The sequence below is a fragment of the Tinamus guttatus genome, unplaced genomic scaffold, assembly GCF_059628265.1.
Source record: "Tinamus guttatus ecotype Peru unplaced genomic scaffold, ASM5962826v1 Tinamus_guttatus_pri_ptg000044l, whole genome shotgun sequence".
In the NCBI taxonomy this organism is placed as follows: Eukaryota; Metazoa; Chordata; class Aves; order Tinamiformes; family Tinamidae; genus Tinamus; species Tinamus guttatus.
In genome coordinates, this window is record NW_028288578.1 from 2251678 (window position 1) to 2270934 (window position 19257).

At 38.5% G+C, this 19257-nt stretch overlaps 1 protein-coding gene across 1 annotated transcript in view; it reads right to left on the bottom strand.

Moving 5' to 3' along the window:
- BEND5 (BEN domain containing 5) overlaps positions 1-19257 on the bottom strand; it is a 540137-nt gene that overhangs the window by 480822 nt on the left and 40058 nt on the right. The window contains exon 3 of the mRNA XM_088536729.1: positions 17026-17150. Coding sequence (XP_088392855.1) covers positions 17026-17150 — 125 coding nt within the window. The remainder of the gene's footprint in view (positions 1-17025; positions 17151-19257) is intronic.

Sequence of the window (19257 nt, forward strand, 5' to 3'; positions counted from 1 at the left end):
TAAATGTATTCAGAAAGGGAGCAGAGAAAAATTATCCACTCTTTCTCATAACATAAAAATGATATTAAATATTAACCAGCATACTTAAAACAGAGCAAAAGAAATTATTTTTACACAAACTGCATAATCAGCTGCAGCACTCATTGCTATGAGACAGAAAAATGAATAATCCTATGAAAAATATTGGCTCAACTCAGGAGCCCAGGTGTGAAAGAAACTTGATAAACACCATGCTGGACCCTGGAATTAAAAGTGAGTTGCTGGTTGGTGTGCACAGAATTAATCTGAACTGTCTGAAATGGTTTCCTCAGAAATACAATCTTTTCAAAAAAGTAGAATAATCTCAGTTCTTTGTGGCACTTGAGGACCTAAGGAACTTCCAGAATTGACATCAGGATCAGTTAAGGCTTTAACAGGTTTCACAGCTCCCTGGCTCCATCTAATAGCTTCCATGGACTCGAGGTGGAAGGCTCTATTGCCTAGAATATAAAGTTAGTTCATCCTTTCCCTATTAACTTTGCAACCACCAAAATTTAAGTTTCTTCCTCTTTTGATTCACTAATTGTTATTTATCAGAAATGTAAAGAAACTCTGTGCACAAATAATGCCATATATTTCACTCAGAGATTGCAAACAAGAATGATGAAGTAAATGTGCTACAAGAGCGAGATCTCTAGTTCCAACTTCAACTGTGAATGGCAAAACAGGAGGGAAAAGATATTTGAGCCTTGTGCTTAATTCAGACTACCACAGTCTGCAGCCAAAATACCTAGGTTTTCACTGATTTTTCTAAAGAGGGATACATACAAAATAATAACCATCTCCTGTTGAACACTACTACCACTTCGTGTCTCAGGCTTCCTCAGTGGGAAGCAAAAGACAATTTTCTACAATTACTCTGCAATAGCTTCTTTTTCCTCTCTTGTCAGTTAAACAGAAAATGACAAGCTCAATAACTTGAATTAATTTATGCATATTTTACGGGTTTTTTTCCTCCTTAGGCTTCTTTGACAATCTCTACATAGCATTTCAGCCTGCTATCGTTCAAACATTGGATGTGGTGCATGTAAAAGACAATATGACATCTTTTAAAGGTTCCTACGTTTAGATTTTTTTTTTTCATTTCTGTAATGTGAACATTGTTTTCTTTTATTTCTATCCTGTGCTTCCACATTTTGATGTAAATACTTTTCAAAAACAGAAACAGAATGAATCCAAAGTTTGGTAAAAGACAACTAATACTGGAGCTCAAAGGGGTAAAGGCAGAGGAGATATTTAAACCATAAATTAAAAAGTTCTTAAATTATGAGAAAAGCGTGTCCCATCACTGACATCAACATCATCATAGACAGTGCTGATTTTGTTTATGGCATTTATAATGTATTTTTGACATTCTGAGTGACAGGTGCCACCATAATAGGAAATTAAACACACCTGGCCATCAGACTCCTATAAGCAGAAACCCCCTTTAAGTCTGAAGCACACAGTATGTTTGCAGTAATTACAAAACTCTGACATTCAAAATGTTCTTAGAGACACCTGGAATAAAAAGTTTATGAATTTAACACTGTCTTGCCAAGTAAGAATATTTCATTAGGACAACAGTTGTTTTCCTAACACTAAATATATTTCTATATCTACTAACCTATCTGTAGTCATTACTTTTTAAAGGATGATACATGTCATGACAGCTTTGGATAATTTCATGGAGATGCACACTGTATTGCATTTAGCAAAGCTTCACATGTACCTTCAATCTATTCCAAGCACAACAAAATTATTGATCCAAAATAAAATTATACGTACTTGAAAGGCTTCCAACTCAGAAAAATCATCATTTATAAAACTAATTTTATACATGACCAATATAGGCACAAGTTTCCAAAATGGCAACATTATTTTTCCTCAAAACTGCAGTATGTTCAATTGATTTTTCTTCTTTAAATGTTGAGACAAACACACAATCTATTTTAAATGTCATCACTTTGTTTCTTATTTAATTAACATTTCATATGACTTCTTCAGTAAATAATTAGTTCAGTCACTATACATATCTTCTAACCCTATGCACTTTTGACTTAGAACAAAATTTTATTGCTATTCAATATAGCTATCAGCCAAGCTACTTAAGAAAAGTTCAAAAGCCCTTTTGAAGTAATCCATTACATTTTTAATACACATACCAGATAATTCAAGCCCTTCTCTTACCATAAGTAACAGATCCATATTACCACATGCTATGATCCCATAAGATCTTACAAAAAATGCAGTCAGGTGTCTGGCCCAAGGATTCTTTCTTCCAGTTTTTTTCAAGTATTCCTTGTTCTAGGCATTACATATATTTTTATCAAATAACCATCTACACTGAATCTTTTAGATTTACCATCTAGCTTGATAGTATGAAATGCTACAGCATTGTTAGCCAGCTGTGAACAAGATGCTCAAATCACACCACTCTTTCTTATTTCCAATCTTAGCTGTCAGCGTTAAGAAAAAAATTAGCTTATCATACAGGTTTTATGGGTCTATTCTTCACAACTTCTTTTCAGCAGGTATATAAAGATATACAAGAAGTTAGTGAGGCTGTGGGGTCATTAGCATGTGCAACATATGGAATGTAGGTCCTTATGGAACAAATCCCAAATAAATGGCACTGGAGTGTTTTAATTTGGTAGGGAAAAATCCTCGTCGTCCTTCACTTTCAACTGCTGAACAAATTACCTAGTTTCAACATTCAGGAACAAAACAGAGAGCGATTCCATCTCAGAGATAGGAAAAAAAGACACCCGTTTTAATCGCATACATTCATATACTATGGCTACTAAGTATATTAGAAAGCAGTTTAACTTCCATTCCTTGCCTCTTTTCACATTATGTCTACCTCAATCTTCTCAGCAGTTTCTGTTGGGCATAGGATTCTCAATGCCCAGCCATAAAGGATGCATATTCTATTTTCCTAAATAACCATTGCACTCAGACACTGAATAGGCTGCATTTCAGAGGTAAAACAATGATACATTTGGGGTTTATAAATAGGCTTAGAATGGCCTGCACTATATAAAAACCAGTCTACTTACCATCTAAATACTGCAATTACTTAAAATGTGTTGTCCAATCTCATGTTTTCCTGACAGAAACTAAACCGAAAACTAGCAGAAAGTCAAGATTTTTGCTGCTCCTAAATGGTGAAATACACATCCGAAGGACTCACACATAAAACTCTCTTAATTGGCATCACCTGCTGTCATTTTTGCTATCTCACAAACACTAGAGAATTTCCAGTGAAAGCCTGCTCTGATCCATATTAAATTTATTTCCCTGGATAGGAAATTGAATTGTCAAAAAAAAATGTTTGAAGAGAGCTTCCCTTCCTTTTTAATATTCCTTAGAGAAAGAATGATAAATTCAGCACTTCTACAGTATATGTCCCTCTCCAAAGCAAAATAAAACACTGGATGATAATGACTGAGAAGCACAGCTGTTTCAGATGAATGTCAAACTTTAAATCTTGATTAAGTTCACCACTAAGAACTAAAACCCACTATTTGGTTACTAAAAACAAAAGTCACTCAGATGGGAAGTGCATAGAAAGTTAACACTGGTCTAACCAAATCAGTACTAAAATTACAGTAAGTGGAGAAGAAAAGTTCCTCACGGCTTCATTTCAAGGATGGCAATAGAGCTGGAAATATGGGATGAGAACTACAACTTAATTGCTGATGGCTTTTCAGGATTGGTCCAATTGCTCAGAGAGGACAGAGGTACAAACTCAAAAGTCTCTACTGGCTGAATGATGTCAATTTCAAACACACAAGATAGCAAAGTATACACATAAAATGTCCTCAAAAAAACAGAAATTGACAGTTTTTATAACTGAGAGTCGTTAATTCGTTTTACACAATTGAATAGATAGATAACAACAGCATAAGCAGAGAAAGCCTGGTAATTCAAGCTGAGATGATTAGATAGTTAGGTTAGGCTTCAGCATCAGCAGAATGGGATCAGATTTCTTGGAAAATTGACATTTAATATCTCCACTCCAGTTGCTATACATTACATCAGCAGAGGTAAAATTGAAGAGGATCCAGAGTGCTTCTTACAGATACCAGACGCTCCCAAAATCACAGAGAAACAGGCTACTTAAGCACATATTTAAAGCAAACACAGATAAACAGATTATTTACTAAGTAGAATATATAATTTTTATTTAGGGAGGCAGAAAAGCTATGGAGGAAGAGTTAAAAAACAAAATTCAGATTTAGCGTTTTATTGGTCAGATGCATGGAGTGGTTCAGAAAACGAATCCTCAAATCTCAGTCTTTTAGGTCTCATGAATTTCTTGGTCTTTCCATTTCATCTGTGCTAAAAGAAAAGGATACTTTTCAGATTGCATATAAGTACTGATTCTGGCGAATATTGTAATAGGAGGAATCAATGATAGTTTTGCCTGTGTCAGTAGGCACCTGATGTTTGTTTTACAACTGTATCTGTCTTTTGACAGGATAAAGTCAGTAATTCCAGTCTCATAAAAAGAAGATTCAAGAACTCAAATGCTCAAATATAGAGATTTCCAATCTTATTTCAGACACATTTCCTTTTTTAGCATTTGTGGTTTTTATCCCTGACAGAAGCTCAAAACTTTGCATGAAATGTGAATATCAGTATTTAATTTTCTTTGGTAATAGATCAATCAAGCAGCATGGACAGCTTTAAAACTCACCCTGATGTGTTGCTAAAATTCTATTACTCAAAGTTTATTTACATAAAGTTGTTTTTTTTTTTAAGTTTCTTTTATGTTTTACATTACTGACGATAACAGTAATAAATATACATTTGTATCACAAAGTTTTCATACAAAATTGGATTTCATTTTAAATGTTTACTACTTAATAAATACATAGAAAAAAGAGAGGAGAAGCAGTTATATGTAGTTTCTATAAGGACAAAACGTAAAACAGTTTACCTTTTTTGTACAACGGACAACTTTGTATGCTAGATACTAAGCATATTGTAAAGGTTACCCAAAATCTTTATTTAAAGCCAAGTTTATAAAAGCAATATAAATTTAAAAAATCTTTTTAATAACAGAGATCTTCTCTTTTGCTCTTCTCTTTTGCAGATGCTCATTTGCTTTAGAAGCAAATGTTCTTACACAACTTATATTTTACCTGAGTTCCATCAGGATTCTGCTAGGATACTCCAAAACAGTTTAATACAGTATAAAAATGAGTTAAACATAAATAATCCCAGGAATCAAGCTCTTAATACATTCAAATATATCAGTGAAAACATCTAACATGCTGATTTTGTTCAGACTTTTTATTAGGCCTACATGCTTATTTGTGATAAATTTCCATATTTCAAATTTCTAAATTTTAATTCACAACATGTGCTTGCATAACAGATAGATCTATCCATCTTTAGTCTCTCAAAATTACGTGATGCTCAAGAAAAGTGTTGGTAGACATGAAAAAAAAATTAATATTGCAAAACAAAATGGGTGCATGAATAAGATTAGTTTATATTGACCTATGTAAAGGGTGAATAAAATAGCAAAATACAGGAATGGACAGAGACAACTTTACAGCATGCTCAAGAGGAGCATAATGTAGGGTACGGCGCTCGGAAGATCTCGCGATGTACGGGAAGAATAGGGAACTAAGGCATATGCCATATTAGGTAAAGAGCAACGCTTATTGGCTATATAGGCATGCTTCCGCCTTCGCTACCTTTATAAGATCCAGCCTGCGTATATTAAACGCCATTTGCAGCATCCTCATATTGGTGTCTGTGCTCTCTGGCCCAGGCACGGGTGGGACGTGCCTGGCCGCCTCGGCGGACGGAGTCGATTGCCAATGTCAGACAACAAGTGGTGACCCCGACGTGATACTCCGAGGCGGCGGACCGTAGGCGGCGGACCGTAGGCGGTCGAGGGATCCGCGGATCATGGAAGGGATAGTCAAGGTCGTATTATCGTGTGCTCGTGAATGGGGGATTTCTATGAAATCGAACGCAGTTAAGAGCTGCATTGAGCGGCTCCTTGAAGAAGGGGCGGTTAACAGTGCCGGGGACGTTTTATTCCCCCAGCACTGGCAGAGATGTACCACCGCGTTAACGGAATATGGTATGTCTAAAGGGAGTGCGAAAGATCTAAAGACATGGGGAGTGATACGGCAGGTCCTCCAGAGAGCAAGGGAGGAGAGGGAGACTTGGAGGGCAGCACGGGAGGCGCTCGGGAAGAGCGAAGCAGTGGGAGTGCAGACAGAGGCTGATGAACAGACCCTCTGCAAGCTTTCGATCTGGTGCAGAGAGAACGGGTTCAAAGCCGAACACCACCTAGTATTCAAACCCGATGTGAAAGCCAAAAGCAAAGTGGCCATCGGAGCCACGGCAGCCTTTGCAAGCACTTCAGGACCGGGACCGCCACGCCACTGAAAACCGCTGGTGTTTGGAGATCCATTGCTAACCCCCCCGCCCGTGCCTGCCTCTGTGCCTGCACCTGCGGCGCCTACACTGTCTGTGCCCCTGCTTCCGCTTGTTAGATCGCCTTGAAAAAAGGAGAAAGCGGGGCTGGGGAAGAGAAGGCGAATGAGATCAAGGAAACTTATGTTGCTGAAGGCTTGATGAAAGCCAGGAGGGAGGTGCAGAGGAATTTGATCTGTCTTTAAAAGTGGGGGTTGAAGAACTGTAATGCTTTAAGTGAGGACGGAAACCGTTATTAGGGCTATTATTTCTATTTGCTATGTTCATCTCTATTATGTGTTGTATCCTTTGTATATTGATGCCGACACGAGGTATGGTTGAAAGGTGGAAATTTGTATGATATGTAGAGTCATAAAACTATTGTGCAAAATAGGATCCAAGACCCTGAGAAAGAAGATGTTTGCCTGCCCAGGCTGAGCGATAAGGAGCGCGGAGGCGGCTGCCCAGCCAGGCTCAGAGCCGACCTCCTCCAAAAGCAGCTGAAGGTGGCTGCTCGACCGGGCTTGTAGCCAACTTAACTGCAAACATCCTCTAAATTAGTTTGAAGGTCAAACACCCGAGAGGGAGGGAGATGAGAAAGGCAGGACCCTCAGACTGACGACTGGGACAATTTACTGACATGCGCACCTGCGCACCCAGGAGGGAAGATTATGTGACTGAAGGCGGAGTTTGTCCGCCCCCCGGTCTGCCTGCTGGCACGTACTGGCCCTACGTGGCAGGATGCACCGGGCATAAACAGACAGTGCAGAGAGAGGAGGGGTGAGACTCCTAACACTGAGACCCACGTTGTCTCTGCGGGGACGCCCGCTGAGTTGGGAGCCTGTCAGCAACCCTCTCATCTGCCAACTCAAGAGAATGTTCAGGCTCAGTGTCCTGCCGACAAGTATTACCTCACGAGTAATTAGGCATACTTTGCTTCTTTAACGTGCTTTCACCTGAATAGCCGTAGCCACTTTGTTCTGTGTGATTATTGCCGAATCCCAAACCCATTCGCAACCTAATTGGCAGCGAGGATGGGATTAGGCAATTGAGACAGTGGAACTCACTAGTGGAGTGCACAGCTACGTGAGGTCGTGCCACTGGATGGAAATTGTGTTTGTACTGTTTGTATCTGTGGTTTTTAGATCTTTATTGTGTAATATATATCAGCAGAGAGGGCTAAATAAGCACAACAAGAAAGTCCAGAATTTGAAAGTGGGAAAGTCAGGAATAACTCAGACTACGGCGTCCCCCCCCACCTCCCCCGCCCACCCACCCCACCGATGGAGGACTGGGAGCCGTACTCTGACTTGTATCCTTGGAAAGAGACTAGGGAAGTACTTCAGCATGGGAAACAAGAATGAAGCGATGGCCAAGCTCCAGTGCAACTGACACGGAAGGACCTGCAACAGTCCTTACAAATTGTAAAAGCCTCAATGCTACTGGAGCGGGCGCCTCCTTAATATACAGAAATCCCAAGCAATTTCTGGGGAGGATACCAAATTGAAGCTATGCAAACATAAATAGAAATGGAAATCGAAAACCTTTCAAAATGATTCGGACATCTTAATAATCGATTTAAAAGATTGTTTTTTCACCATACTATTACATCCTGAGGACCATGACATAGTGGAACATATGAACCAAACGCTGAAACGCCAGCTACGAAAAACGAAAAATTGGCAAGAGCAGAATATGTTTTAAAATTTTGAGATTGCCCCAGGATAGCCTAGTCCCTCTGATGGTCAAACACAGGGCTGGGCTAAAGGGAGGCCTGACAGAAGTAAAGTCGGGTCCGAGTAAGGTGATGCTGAGAGACTGGAACACGGGAAACTGGATGGGACCCTTGGGCTTAATAACCTGGGGAAAAGGGTATGCTTGTATCGTTACAGATACTGGAACCAGATGGGTGCCAGCAAAAATGGGCGAGACCTTGGCTGGAAGCAAACTCGCATACATCAAACGTAGCAGGCAGGCAGCTGGTACCCTAGCTGTGGAAAGTGTGAGCCTGCAGAAGAACAACATGGGAGGAAGAAGTGTTACTGTTATTATTAGCTGTATATTGTGGCTTTTAGGAGGAACAGCTGATGGGACGACCCCCACAACCCATACACCTCAGTGATGGAGGATTCGACTGGACCCCGACCTACTAAGAAAGCACCTTGTCCGGTTGAAAAGGAAATATTGGAGAACAGCAAAACAAACGATCGACATGGCAAGACGAGGAAAGGGTCTCTTTGCGTTATCCTGCTGATACAGGTTGTATGGAGTTGACCAGGAAACACAGAATCCTAGGCCCGACAATGGGCGAGAGGCGCATCCCATTATTGCCTCCCCACCGGGGTGGAAAAAAGGGGAAAGTCCTGATCTCAACCTGTGTTGAAAATGTTGCAGTTTGAAAGCCGTAGTGGTAATGGTGGTGGGGGGGGGGAAGGAGGTATCAAAAAAGGTATCGGATTCACGAACAGTCTGTCAACTGCAGGTCCGATTACCCCCCCTCAAACAAATAGTCGAGTTCACAAACAGTGTGATTTATTCAAGTGCAGCATTTACAAAGCAGGTTTCGATGTTAGTACAGGAAATTCTCTACTAGAGCATGGGGTTTTTAGCTAGCTCTGATGTACAAATATGCAATCATCACTCACCCCAGAAAATGGGAGAAGACGTCCAGTCTCGAGTCTCCTCGGGCAGCGTCCCGGCACAGGGGGAGGGAAGGGGGCTCAGCCTCTCGACTGACCCAGGAGTTACGATGAATTCTTCCCTCCAGACTTTTCATCCTTAGTTCACCTTTTATACTTTCTTTACATTCAGGTGGAGCTTGAGTGACTAAAGTCATACTTAACCTTGTTGTTGATTGGTGGCAAAGTTTCTCGCTTTCATTTAAAGGTACAGTCAACCGAAAATCTAAAGCGCATGCTCAGTGAGGGGTGGTCGTACCTCGGAGGCGGGTAACTTCTGAGATGGAGGTACGGTTTTCACATTATAATGAGCAAAGTTTAAGCAAAGTTCATCATTTGCCACTTTTGCTGGCACAGCACCGGACATGTTATCGTATATCTCTCATTAGACAGCCACTGTGCAGCTTATCAGCAGCCCAGCAAAGGGAGTGCAACAGAGTTTGGCCGTGGAGCTTTCATCCCGCTCCATCCTCCGTTACTCCTTTCGCAGCTGCGAGGAGGGCAGATTACGTTGCCCAGGGAACCGTGGAGGAGCAGAGTCCGTGCATACCAACCATCCTAGAAGTGGCAACTGTGTAGCACCCCAAGCAGGCCTCTGTAATGCCAGAGCTATGTGAGGCCCTAGTTTTCCTCTCAGTTCCTGCTTTCAAACAATTCTTCTACAAACGCTCCTTCCACACAATTCACTAACATGCTTTGCTTTTGTAAGTTTTGCGGCTCCGCTAACAGATAACGCTTTATGCAAATTAATGGCACAAAGAGCAGCAAATCTCACAATACTGCCTAGTGGGACAGTGTATGGGGAATCATGGTCACCATATGGGTCATATGTTAATGTGACATACCGCTCCCATCATGTGAATTTCACAGGGTACCTAGAGATAGTCACTCAGAAGGCTCAGAAATGGGAGAGAAAGATTACATCAGACCCCTCTGCCACCTGTGAAAGTTATAACACAATAAATATAGACAGAGGTGTGGGAAGATTTAGCTGCGGGGATGATGAAGGAAACAGGGAGTGGATTATACCCGAAGACTTGTTTAGACACTCAGGTACAAGATGGACGAACGGTACTATAATTCTCCCCACCTGAAACGTTTCCTGCTCTAGAGCGCTATGCTTGCTGGCTGCTGCATACCTACCACCAGACAAAATACCCCCAACCCTTGTAAAATTTTTTGCCCCCATGTCACCTGATGTCTTTTTACCGGGTAATATGAGCGAGGCACCATTCCTCGTCCTGGTGAATGCTAATATTACTTGCCTCGGCCCGATTTTAGGATCAACAGGGCTATACAAAATTCAAAGCTCGACCTGTCACTTGTTGCGGACGAATAAAGCAGTAAACATGTTGTCTCAACAGATAGCGGCAGGTTTTAGGGATGTCAACAAGATACTCAAAGCACATCACGAGGTCATCAACGTAATCTTCGAGATTCTCCAGGTGGGGGGAGGCCGGTCCAGAACATTCAAAAACCTAAAATTTTGTTGCCTGACCACAGAAGACTACGAGAAGATCGGCAAGAGGTCGGAGGACATTCAAAACGTAGGATCAGATCTGCTACAGATGATAAGACGTAACCCAGGAAACTGGAGATGGCTTGAGAACATAGGCAACAGTATCTGGACATGATTACTATCCTGGCTCAATTGAATTGATTGTGGAAGCTTGGGTTGATTATCATTATGGTATTGATTGATGTCTTTTGCAGCATGCCTATTTTGTCATGTATAACCCACTATGTATTGCATCAGCTACGACGCTCACAGAAACAAGGCAGTCACAATGTATGCTATTAGCAGCTTGTTCAAAGTAGTGATATTTAGGATATTTAGATTAACATGGGGGGGGGGAGATGTAGGGTACGGCGCTCGGAAGATCTCGCGATGTACGGGAAGAATAGGGAACTAAGGCATATGCCATATTAGGTAAAGAGCAACGCTTATTGGCTATATAGGCATGCTTCCGCCTTCGCTACCTTTATAAGATCCAGCCTGCGTATATTAAACGCCATTTGCAGCATCCTCATATTGGTGTCTGTGCTCTCTGGCCCAGGCACGGGTGGGACGTGCCTGGCCGCCTCGGCGGACGGAGTCGATTGCCAATGTCAGACAACACATAACAAGACTTCATAAAGATGAGTAAAAACTGGAAGTTTCCTAAGCAAGCAAAATTAAAATAATACATAGATTTTCTTCAAAAATAATTATAAGGGAATATTTAGAGAGCTTATGGAACCTAACCAGAGGAGGATTAATAAAATATTAATGGAAACTATTCAACAATGAATGTGTTATGTGTTATTTAGTAAGAAGGTGTGTACTTTGGATTGGTTAGGAAATAGTGTGTTTCAAAAATCGGTTTAGAGAAACCTTCAAATTTCAGAACTATACTTTTCAAACAAAAAAGCACTGCACAACTCACAAAGGTAAGTAAATGCAATATGGCGTTTAACATACAATAAATAAAATATTTAAGTATTTATCTAAATGAGAGGCTGGAAGGAACATAAAAAGTTATAATACATCTTGATACTGGAAACTTGAATCAGCAAATGACAGTAAGGTGAAAAACCTGTGCTTTAGAAAAAGAATATAAAAATGTGGTAAGTTTCCAAAGGTAGACCACTTTTGATGTGATCCTTTTTCCATGTTACTACTGCAGGCAGCTTCTGTAGGAATTAACTAAGCAGATGAGTTCATAAAGAGATCAAGTACGTGGTTATTCATCTTAAATCTTCCTGTTTTTTTTTTTTTACTCCTCCTTTTTCACCCCAAAATGTATCAGTTGGTCTACTAAAATGTATTATCTCTCCCCATACACCTTATTACTTTTGTATCTTTAAACAATAAGAGCTGGAACAATATCTTTACTATTTCTCAGAAGAATCAGGTCTCTGCTAAGACTCTCTTGGTTGTGTAAGGACACTTATAAGAGAGCTGAGTACACTCTAAAATCTAATCCTTGGAATCATTATTTCCTCAAAATAAAATCAGACGAAAGCGCTAGAGATTATATAACCTTTTTATTTACCAAAAAAAAACAAAAAAGTATATGACAAAAAAAGAGAAAACTCTAGCAATGATAGCTCTGTGCATTCATAGCAAGGTTCACATGTAATATTATCTCTTACCTTTGGATTCTTTTCTAAAGAATAGACATTTTTCCTGATCCATATATATACATTATATAACCACCTAAAATTATTCTTAAATCAAAACTGTAGTCTCAAACCAACTATAGCTGAATCTGCTGAATTAATTCTTTGGAAGCAAATAATATTTGGTTCTTTGATTTTAACCTTGACCCAAACTGATACAAATACTCTAAATTCAAATCCTAGTTGCCAAATATCCTAGGATCAAATCCTAGTTGCCATTCTTCCTCTCTATCCTACTTGATATATTTTGTACCTTTGAGATGACAAATTCCAAATGTGTTTATCAACACTTGCAGAACACTTTTTTAATATTAGGAAACCCCTTCTGTTGAAAAATCTTCTTTTAATTTCAGTGAAAATACTATTTTTGATCATTCAGCAGATAGCAAAGCTGTTCAGAATATATATACATGCAGAATATAGTGTATATGTGCATTACCAACTGGTATAATTCGGTTGCTGCTTTTCATGTAATCATCCCAGGGATATTTCTAATAATGTCATCAGTTAATTGTGATACTTCTTAAATTCCTCAAAACTAAATTTTCCAGGACCCATCTTTTTCTAGTGCATCTACACTAGGCACAATGAGTACCTGTTTGAGTGGAGTTTTTAGGTGAGGCCTCCAAAAGAAATACCAATTATTTTCCACTGTAAAAGCCTCCAATTCCAGTGTTATTAGCAAATCGCTATAATTTACCATACGTACACACATTTCTTAATTTCTTTTTCTTTTTTCTAAAATTCTCAAATCAGTGCTCCTACAAACACCTTCTAAGGACATTCTAGCCCAAAAGTAATTGGACACCTGAAGCACTGTCTATTTAAAATGCAATTTGGATGTGACCCTTGACTGTCCAATTTCCGGTTCTACAGAGACAGAATTTAGCAAAATTGTAAAGCGTGTTGTAAGGGCCACGTTTGAAGTTAATAGGAAACAAACTCGGGCCAATAAGGAGCATAATCTAGAAACAGACAGCAGCCTGTGACATGTATATAATTAGAGAAATTGGAGACTTTGCCCATGAGACCATGTGTTCCACAGCAAATCCTATTTCCTTCATTCTCTCTTTCATAGTTATTGTAAGAGTAATCATTGTGCGATTATAGCCCCTAAGTATAACATATCAGTTTCTTTTTGTTCTTTCCAATATTGGTGTTAATTGAATTCACTGAACAAATGACTAAATAAATCCACAGCTCAGATCTTATCAGGCCAACTGACTTGCAAGTCTCAAACCATATAAGACCAAAAGGCCAAATTCTACATCATACAGGCATTCTACATGCTGGCCCTTTCTTCCCAGAAATATAAACTATTAGCTATTCCTTTTGATATTTCCAGGCTAAAAAAGTGCAAAATCAAAATGACAACATGAAACGAATTTTGCATGAAGTCCAAATTGCAAGGAGGAAGTTCATTTTTTAACTTCCAAGGAAAAATAAATAAAAGTTGTAAGTTCTATGTAGGAGAAAAGCGCATTCCAAATAAAACACATTTATCATACAATTATAAAAATAGTTTTAAAAAGATTAGAGCTCCCACTGCTATTCAGCACAACTGAGTTCTATTTCCTGACCTTCTTACTGTAGCACATCAGTAACCTAACACATACTTAACAGGAGGAAGGAAGCAATCAGTCTGAAAAAGACTTATGTATCATAGTGAACAACAAATTAGGCATGAGTTTCCATAGCGATAAAGAAATAAAAGGCTGCTGCAATATTTGGTTGTCCACAGCGAGACACTAGTGAAGTAAAGAGGTTAGATTTCCTTCTCCTTAGGTTGGGGTGTTAGTGTACTCAGAATTCAATGTTAAATTCTGCTTCCACATTCCAAAGAAAATATTGAAGGAACTGGAAGAGGAATAAAAACAAGTAGATCTGCAAGAAGCAGAACTATTAAGTCTTATGGATTTGGATTTCATGGTTGCATTCTCTGCCATTTTAAAAATGTAAATTGCAAACAGTACTTTTTCCTGTGCATCTCCTTTGTGGATTCTCTGATGTTTAATAAGAAATGATCTCATACTACAGCCTCTCTGCCAGTGGGAGCACTAATGGGGTCTCCGGCCCATCTGGCAGGCAGCTTTCCTGAAAGTTACAGGAATTTCTGCCCATTGGGGTTGAAACTGGCCAACAGTCAAAAAGCTACTGAGGGATAAAGGAGAGGAAAAATACTGCCAGCCACTCATAAATCTAGTCAGACAAGTATAACATAGACACTGTGATCATATAAACCTTGTTTCCCTGGGAAACTTGGCTAATTATCAAAGGGCTGGAAAGATTCACTTATGATGAAAGTCCAAAGGCCCCAAAGCAGAAAAATACTTAAACACTTAAAGCTGAAGTGCTTTATTGGATAGAGGACTGAAGGAACTAAATACGATAGCTAGGCTAAGAGACAAATGATGAGGAACGTGATAATCCACAGAAATATAAATGTTAACCAAGGATGAGGAGGATTTATTTGTATCAAGAGGAGCTGCTGCTAAGCAGAATTATAACCAGGAATGATGGGATTAAACAAAGGAGGCTTTAAGATAAATATCAAGAAATGCCATCAGTGAGACCAGAGTCCATGGAAGAGTTTCTGGATGTAGATAGTGGAAGCCCCATTGCATGAGACAATTAAACCTGGACTGGAAGACATGGACAGGGAGATCAACAGGAAGATGTGATACGTCTCTTTTCAGTTTTCACTCTTGGATTCATGGCACAGAATCACAATCTAAATAACATAGCAAAAACTGCACTACAACTTGGTAATAAATTGAAATATATATATATATATAGTACAATTAAGTTTTAATGTTTATACAATCATTGTCTTTATATTCCATATACTTTCACTTTTTTTTTTTTTTTTGTCCACTGTTGTGTGTCAGTGACTGGTCTGATACAACAGGAGAAAAATGTAGTAAACTCAGATAAAGAAAGAATGTCAGGTTTTCTAATGATAGCTTTAATTTATTTATTTTTTTTTTTTTCTGTGAGCAGAAGCATGTGTGAAATACCAAGCAAGACTGTAGAGTTTCTAATAATAAGAAAAAATCTTCAATACATTTTCACATCTATGTAGATAAGTTAAGAAAATGAGGTTGAAAAAGAAACAATAAGAAGGAAATGTAATATATACAATATATAAAAGCTGTAGTGTAGCTACTAGCTGTTGCTATTCCTGTTGATTCTTTACAAAAATGGCAGAAACCTGACCTAGGATGTAAAAATGGATGTCTTACTAGCATATCACCTACATGCTCCATTAAAATAAATATCATATTATACAGATAATCACTTTATTTAGAATTACTAAGAAAGTCACTATGTACAAACTATAAAAATTACTTGTGCTTTAGTGTTACAGTCATGCTATACTGAATGGTATGTTTTTATATTTTTTAATTTTCTAGTAAAACACAAAACAAACAAAATTCATAAACGAGATTATACAGTGAGTTTGATGCAGCATTTTTTAACATTCATTTAATATAGCTGAGCTGTAATGACTAATACTGCCCATGTCCGCTAGTACAAAGACCTAAATAAGGTTCCAGACTAGATTACATTCATGCAGGTCTCATTTTAACGGAAATTGCAGAGATGAAAAAAAGATTGCAGGAAGACACATTATAAAAACAGACCTCACAAGTCAAACTTAATAGTGAAACCATTCTCTTTCATGTAGACAACCATGAAAACAAATATCCTGTAAGCACTAGATATATATTGTATCTTTCTACCAGATCTCTTTGCCTCCTTGAGACAGATTCCCATTCATCTCATGACTATATAATTTGATCATAGTTGACTAAGGCACAGCAGGGGGAAGGGTCTGTCTGATAAAATATCAGGCGCCAGGAAGATAGATAAACAACTTCATGATTTCCAGTTGTAACAGGAATGGCATAGTAGTGGATACAAAGATATTAATTTCATAGGAATACAAATACTCCGCATTTTTTTTCTCTTACTAAATACAGTTTTTCCATTAAGTGAAAATGACAATCTGATTAGGATAAACTAACACTGAATGGCAGAATAATACACAAGGTACATGTGAGAAGTGAAATGAAATTTTTGTTGATCTGCCAATGTGCAAGTTGGTACAGAACATTTTTTAAGTTTAAGTGAAAAAATGAAGACAAAGATTTTTCCCTCCTGTGGAGTGTTTTGAAATCAGAGAAACAATACTTAAAAGTGGGTGAAGCAGTTGCTTATCAAATCATTTCACATTTAAAGATAAAACTCATCATTCACAAGGTCAGGCTGGCAAAAACACTTCTCTTGTTCTGTATGGCACTAGAGTACTGTCTATATCTCACTCCACCTCATTAAGTCCCAGAGGCAATAAATGAAAGTTTGACTGATAATATTTGAATAGTTATTATAGATTCCTTTATATTTCGTTTATACACATTTTTTGTATATATTAACACAGATACATATATGTCATCTATTACTAATCCAAACCATCTTAAGAGACAACTGTTACATTCTCTTTGGAAATATTTCCTGTCTTGGGTAGCTGAAGAACATGGTGACATTCAGTCATGGTGACACTTGACTTATTAAAGTTTAAAGGACAAAATCATATTTTATAGTAAATTGGTAGTAAAAAACCCTGCATGGTTCTTTTTTTCTTTACTAAAGAGAATACTTTATATTCTGGAGTAAGCGTTTTTTTAAAGCCATCGTACTGTTTAATTTAATATGAACATACCTGGGATTCTTTTACATTTTCAACAGTGAAGTTGAACCAAACTCGAAAGCGTGGGTTACAGGTATCTGGTCTAATGAAGAGGTCATACTCAAACTCTGTGATGTGGTCCACCCGTCCAAGGTTACCTACCAAAAACATATAAAAAGGAATGCATTTTAAAGAATGGTTGATAAACTCTGTAACACCAACTACACTGAGAAAAGTTTTATCCCTGGTGAAAAAAAAAAAAAGAAGAAGTTTGGCAGTGGGAAAACTAGACAAGTGCTTTTAAATTGTTAAATTGGCATGTTTCCTCTGAAGCATTCAGAAGTATTTTTTAAGGTGAGGGTTAGATTGTCCATTTTATTTCTACACTACCAAAATAGGACTTACTTTTTCCTGATCCAACACAAAACCATCTCATCAGATATTATAATAAAAAGAAAGGTCTCTGCTCTATCTTAAATGCTAAAGTAAACAAAATTATCACTACACAGCGGCTGTTCTTTATGGATTGAGATATATTTTTCTTTCAAGATATATTTGGGGTTGAATATATATATGGGTTCAAATAATTGCTTATAACTCTCCTCGAGCTCCCTGCCCACCATGTCCCCTTTAAGTCAATGAGATTGTCCATTGCCTAATGTGCTTCTCTATGTGAGCAACAGTACCTAAATCTGGCTGATTGGCTGTTTGGGGTGGAAAAGAGGCAGGAAAAAACATTTTCAGCTCTGCTCATCAATATGTTTTCAGATTTCTTGCTTATTCTAAAATGTGTCTCGCTTTGCTAATTGCACAGTGAACATTTTTAATCTTCCCTATTTTTAATGCTATCCTCTTTACTTTCCTACCCACATTCTTTTTCTTAGAACAAAATTCTCTTAACTGATTCCCTCTGCAGAAAACCATTTCATGCTAACAATCTGTTCCTAAACACTTGCCTAAAGGGTACATTTGGAATATGAAATATTTGAAAAATTGGAACTATTTTACAGCTATTCACCTTTGCCAAATATAAATATAAATAACATAATCTGCCTGACTCCGGGTTGAGGCCCTTCCTCATCAAAGCACACTTTCTGCCACAAGGGTCAATTCTATCACTGTTATTCACAATGAGAGAACCAGAATCTTCATGTAGATTATTACTTCTCACAGATTACTACCCAATATAAACAAAAGCAGTAAAATGTTATTGCATTGTAATGCCTTTAATGAAAGGGCTTTTTTTAGTGCGTTTTTCCATTAAAATGTCATGTTCATTTGACATTTTGGGGAAAATGACATTCCTGCTCTATTTGAGAATTTAGGTGGTCTAAAGCGGATAATATCAGAGTCTGGCTACCAACTGCAGAGCCTGACTCACCAGTCACTAGGAGATGACACGAATGAGACGCAGGTCCAAGCAGTCTGGACGTAGCTCCCCGGATCACCTGGGGTCCCTGCACCCTGATGTGTGCATGGGATGGCAGTGGGTCATCCCACTAAGGCAACGGGCTGGATGAACATCCACTGTGGAGCAGGTACAGCCTGTGAGTTGCTGGGTGTACATACCCCCACCTCGAGCCCAGTAATTCCTCATACAGGGAATATTTTTGACTGAACTATTTTCAAGTAAGGAAATAATAGCTCATTCCTTTTACTTTATAAGTTCAAAGATCATTAGTAAAAACACCCTGCAAGGCAAGATAAACTAAAAAATTATTAAGAAAATAAATAAATACAGACAAGAAAACTCATACCTTGATTTCTGACCTATTGCATATTTCAGCTTCTATTTCAACATCAGATTGACCTGAACTGAAGGAGGACAGATGGTCTGTTCAGAACTTCCTCGGTGAGTCCATAAGATCCTTAAATTTGCAATTGAGGATTCTACTGATGTCGGGGAATTCCCTCCTGGTGTAGAGCTGGGATGTTGGAACCACTGCTAGCCAGTGTGCTCTACAAATCTATAAACCTATCGCAAACCCAGCAGAACTTTTAGCAATTCAGTCACTGAATGTAGCATTCCCCAGGAGTCACAAGACTGTTTTCTCTCTTTATCTGTAAGAGTTGATTTCAATAGTCTCCTTCTTGTAGATGCATTTATTTTTCCTCCTGTGAATTGTATTTCAGTTGTGAATTGAATTTTATTACTTTTTGCCTATGGAACTCCCTGTAACTAGGCTCCTTCACAGTATGTCTCAGCTGCCAGGGTCACCTGCAACCCTTTGCAGTTTAGTATCATTTGGACCTTTCATTCGTGCA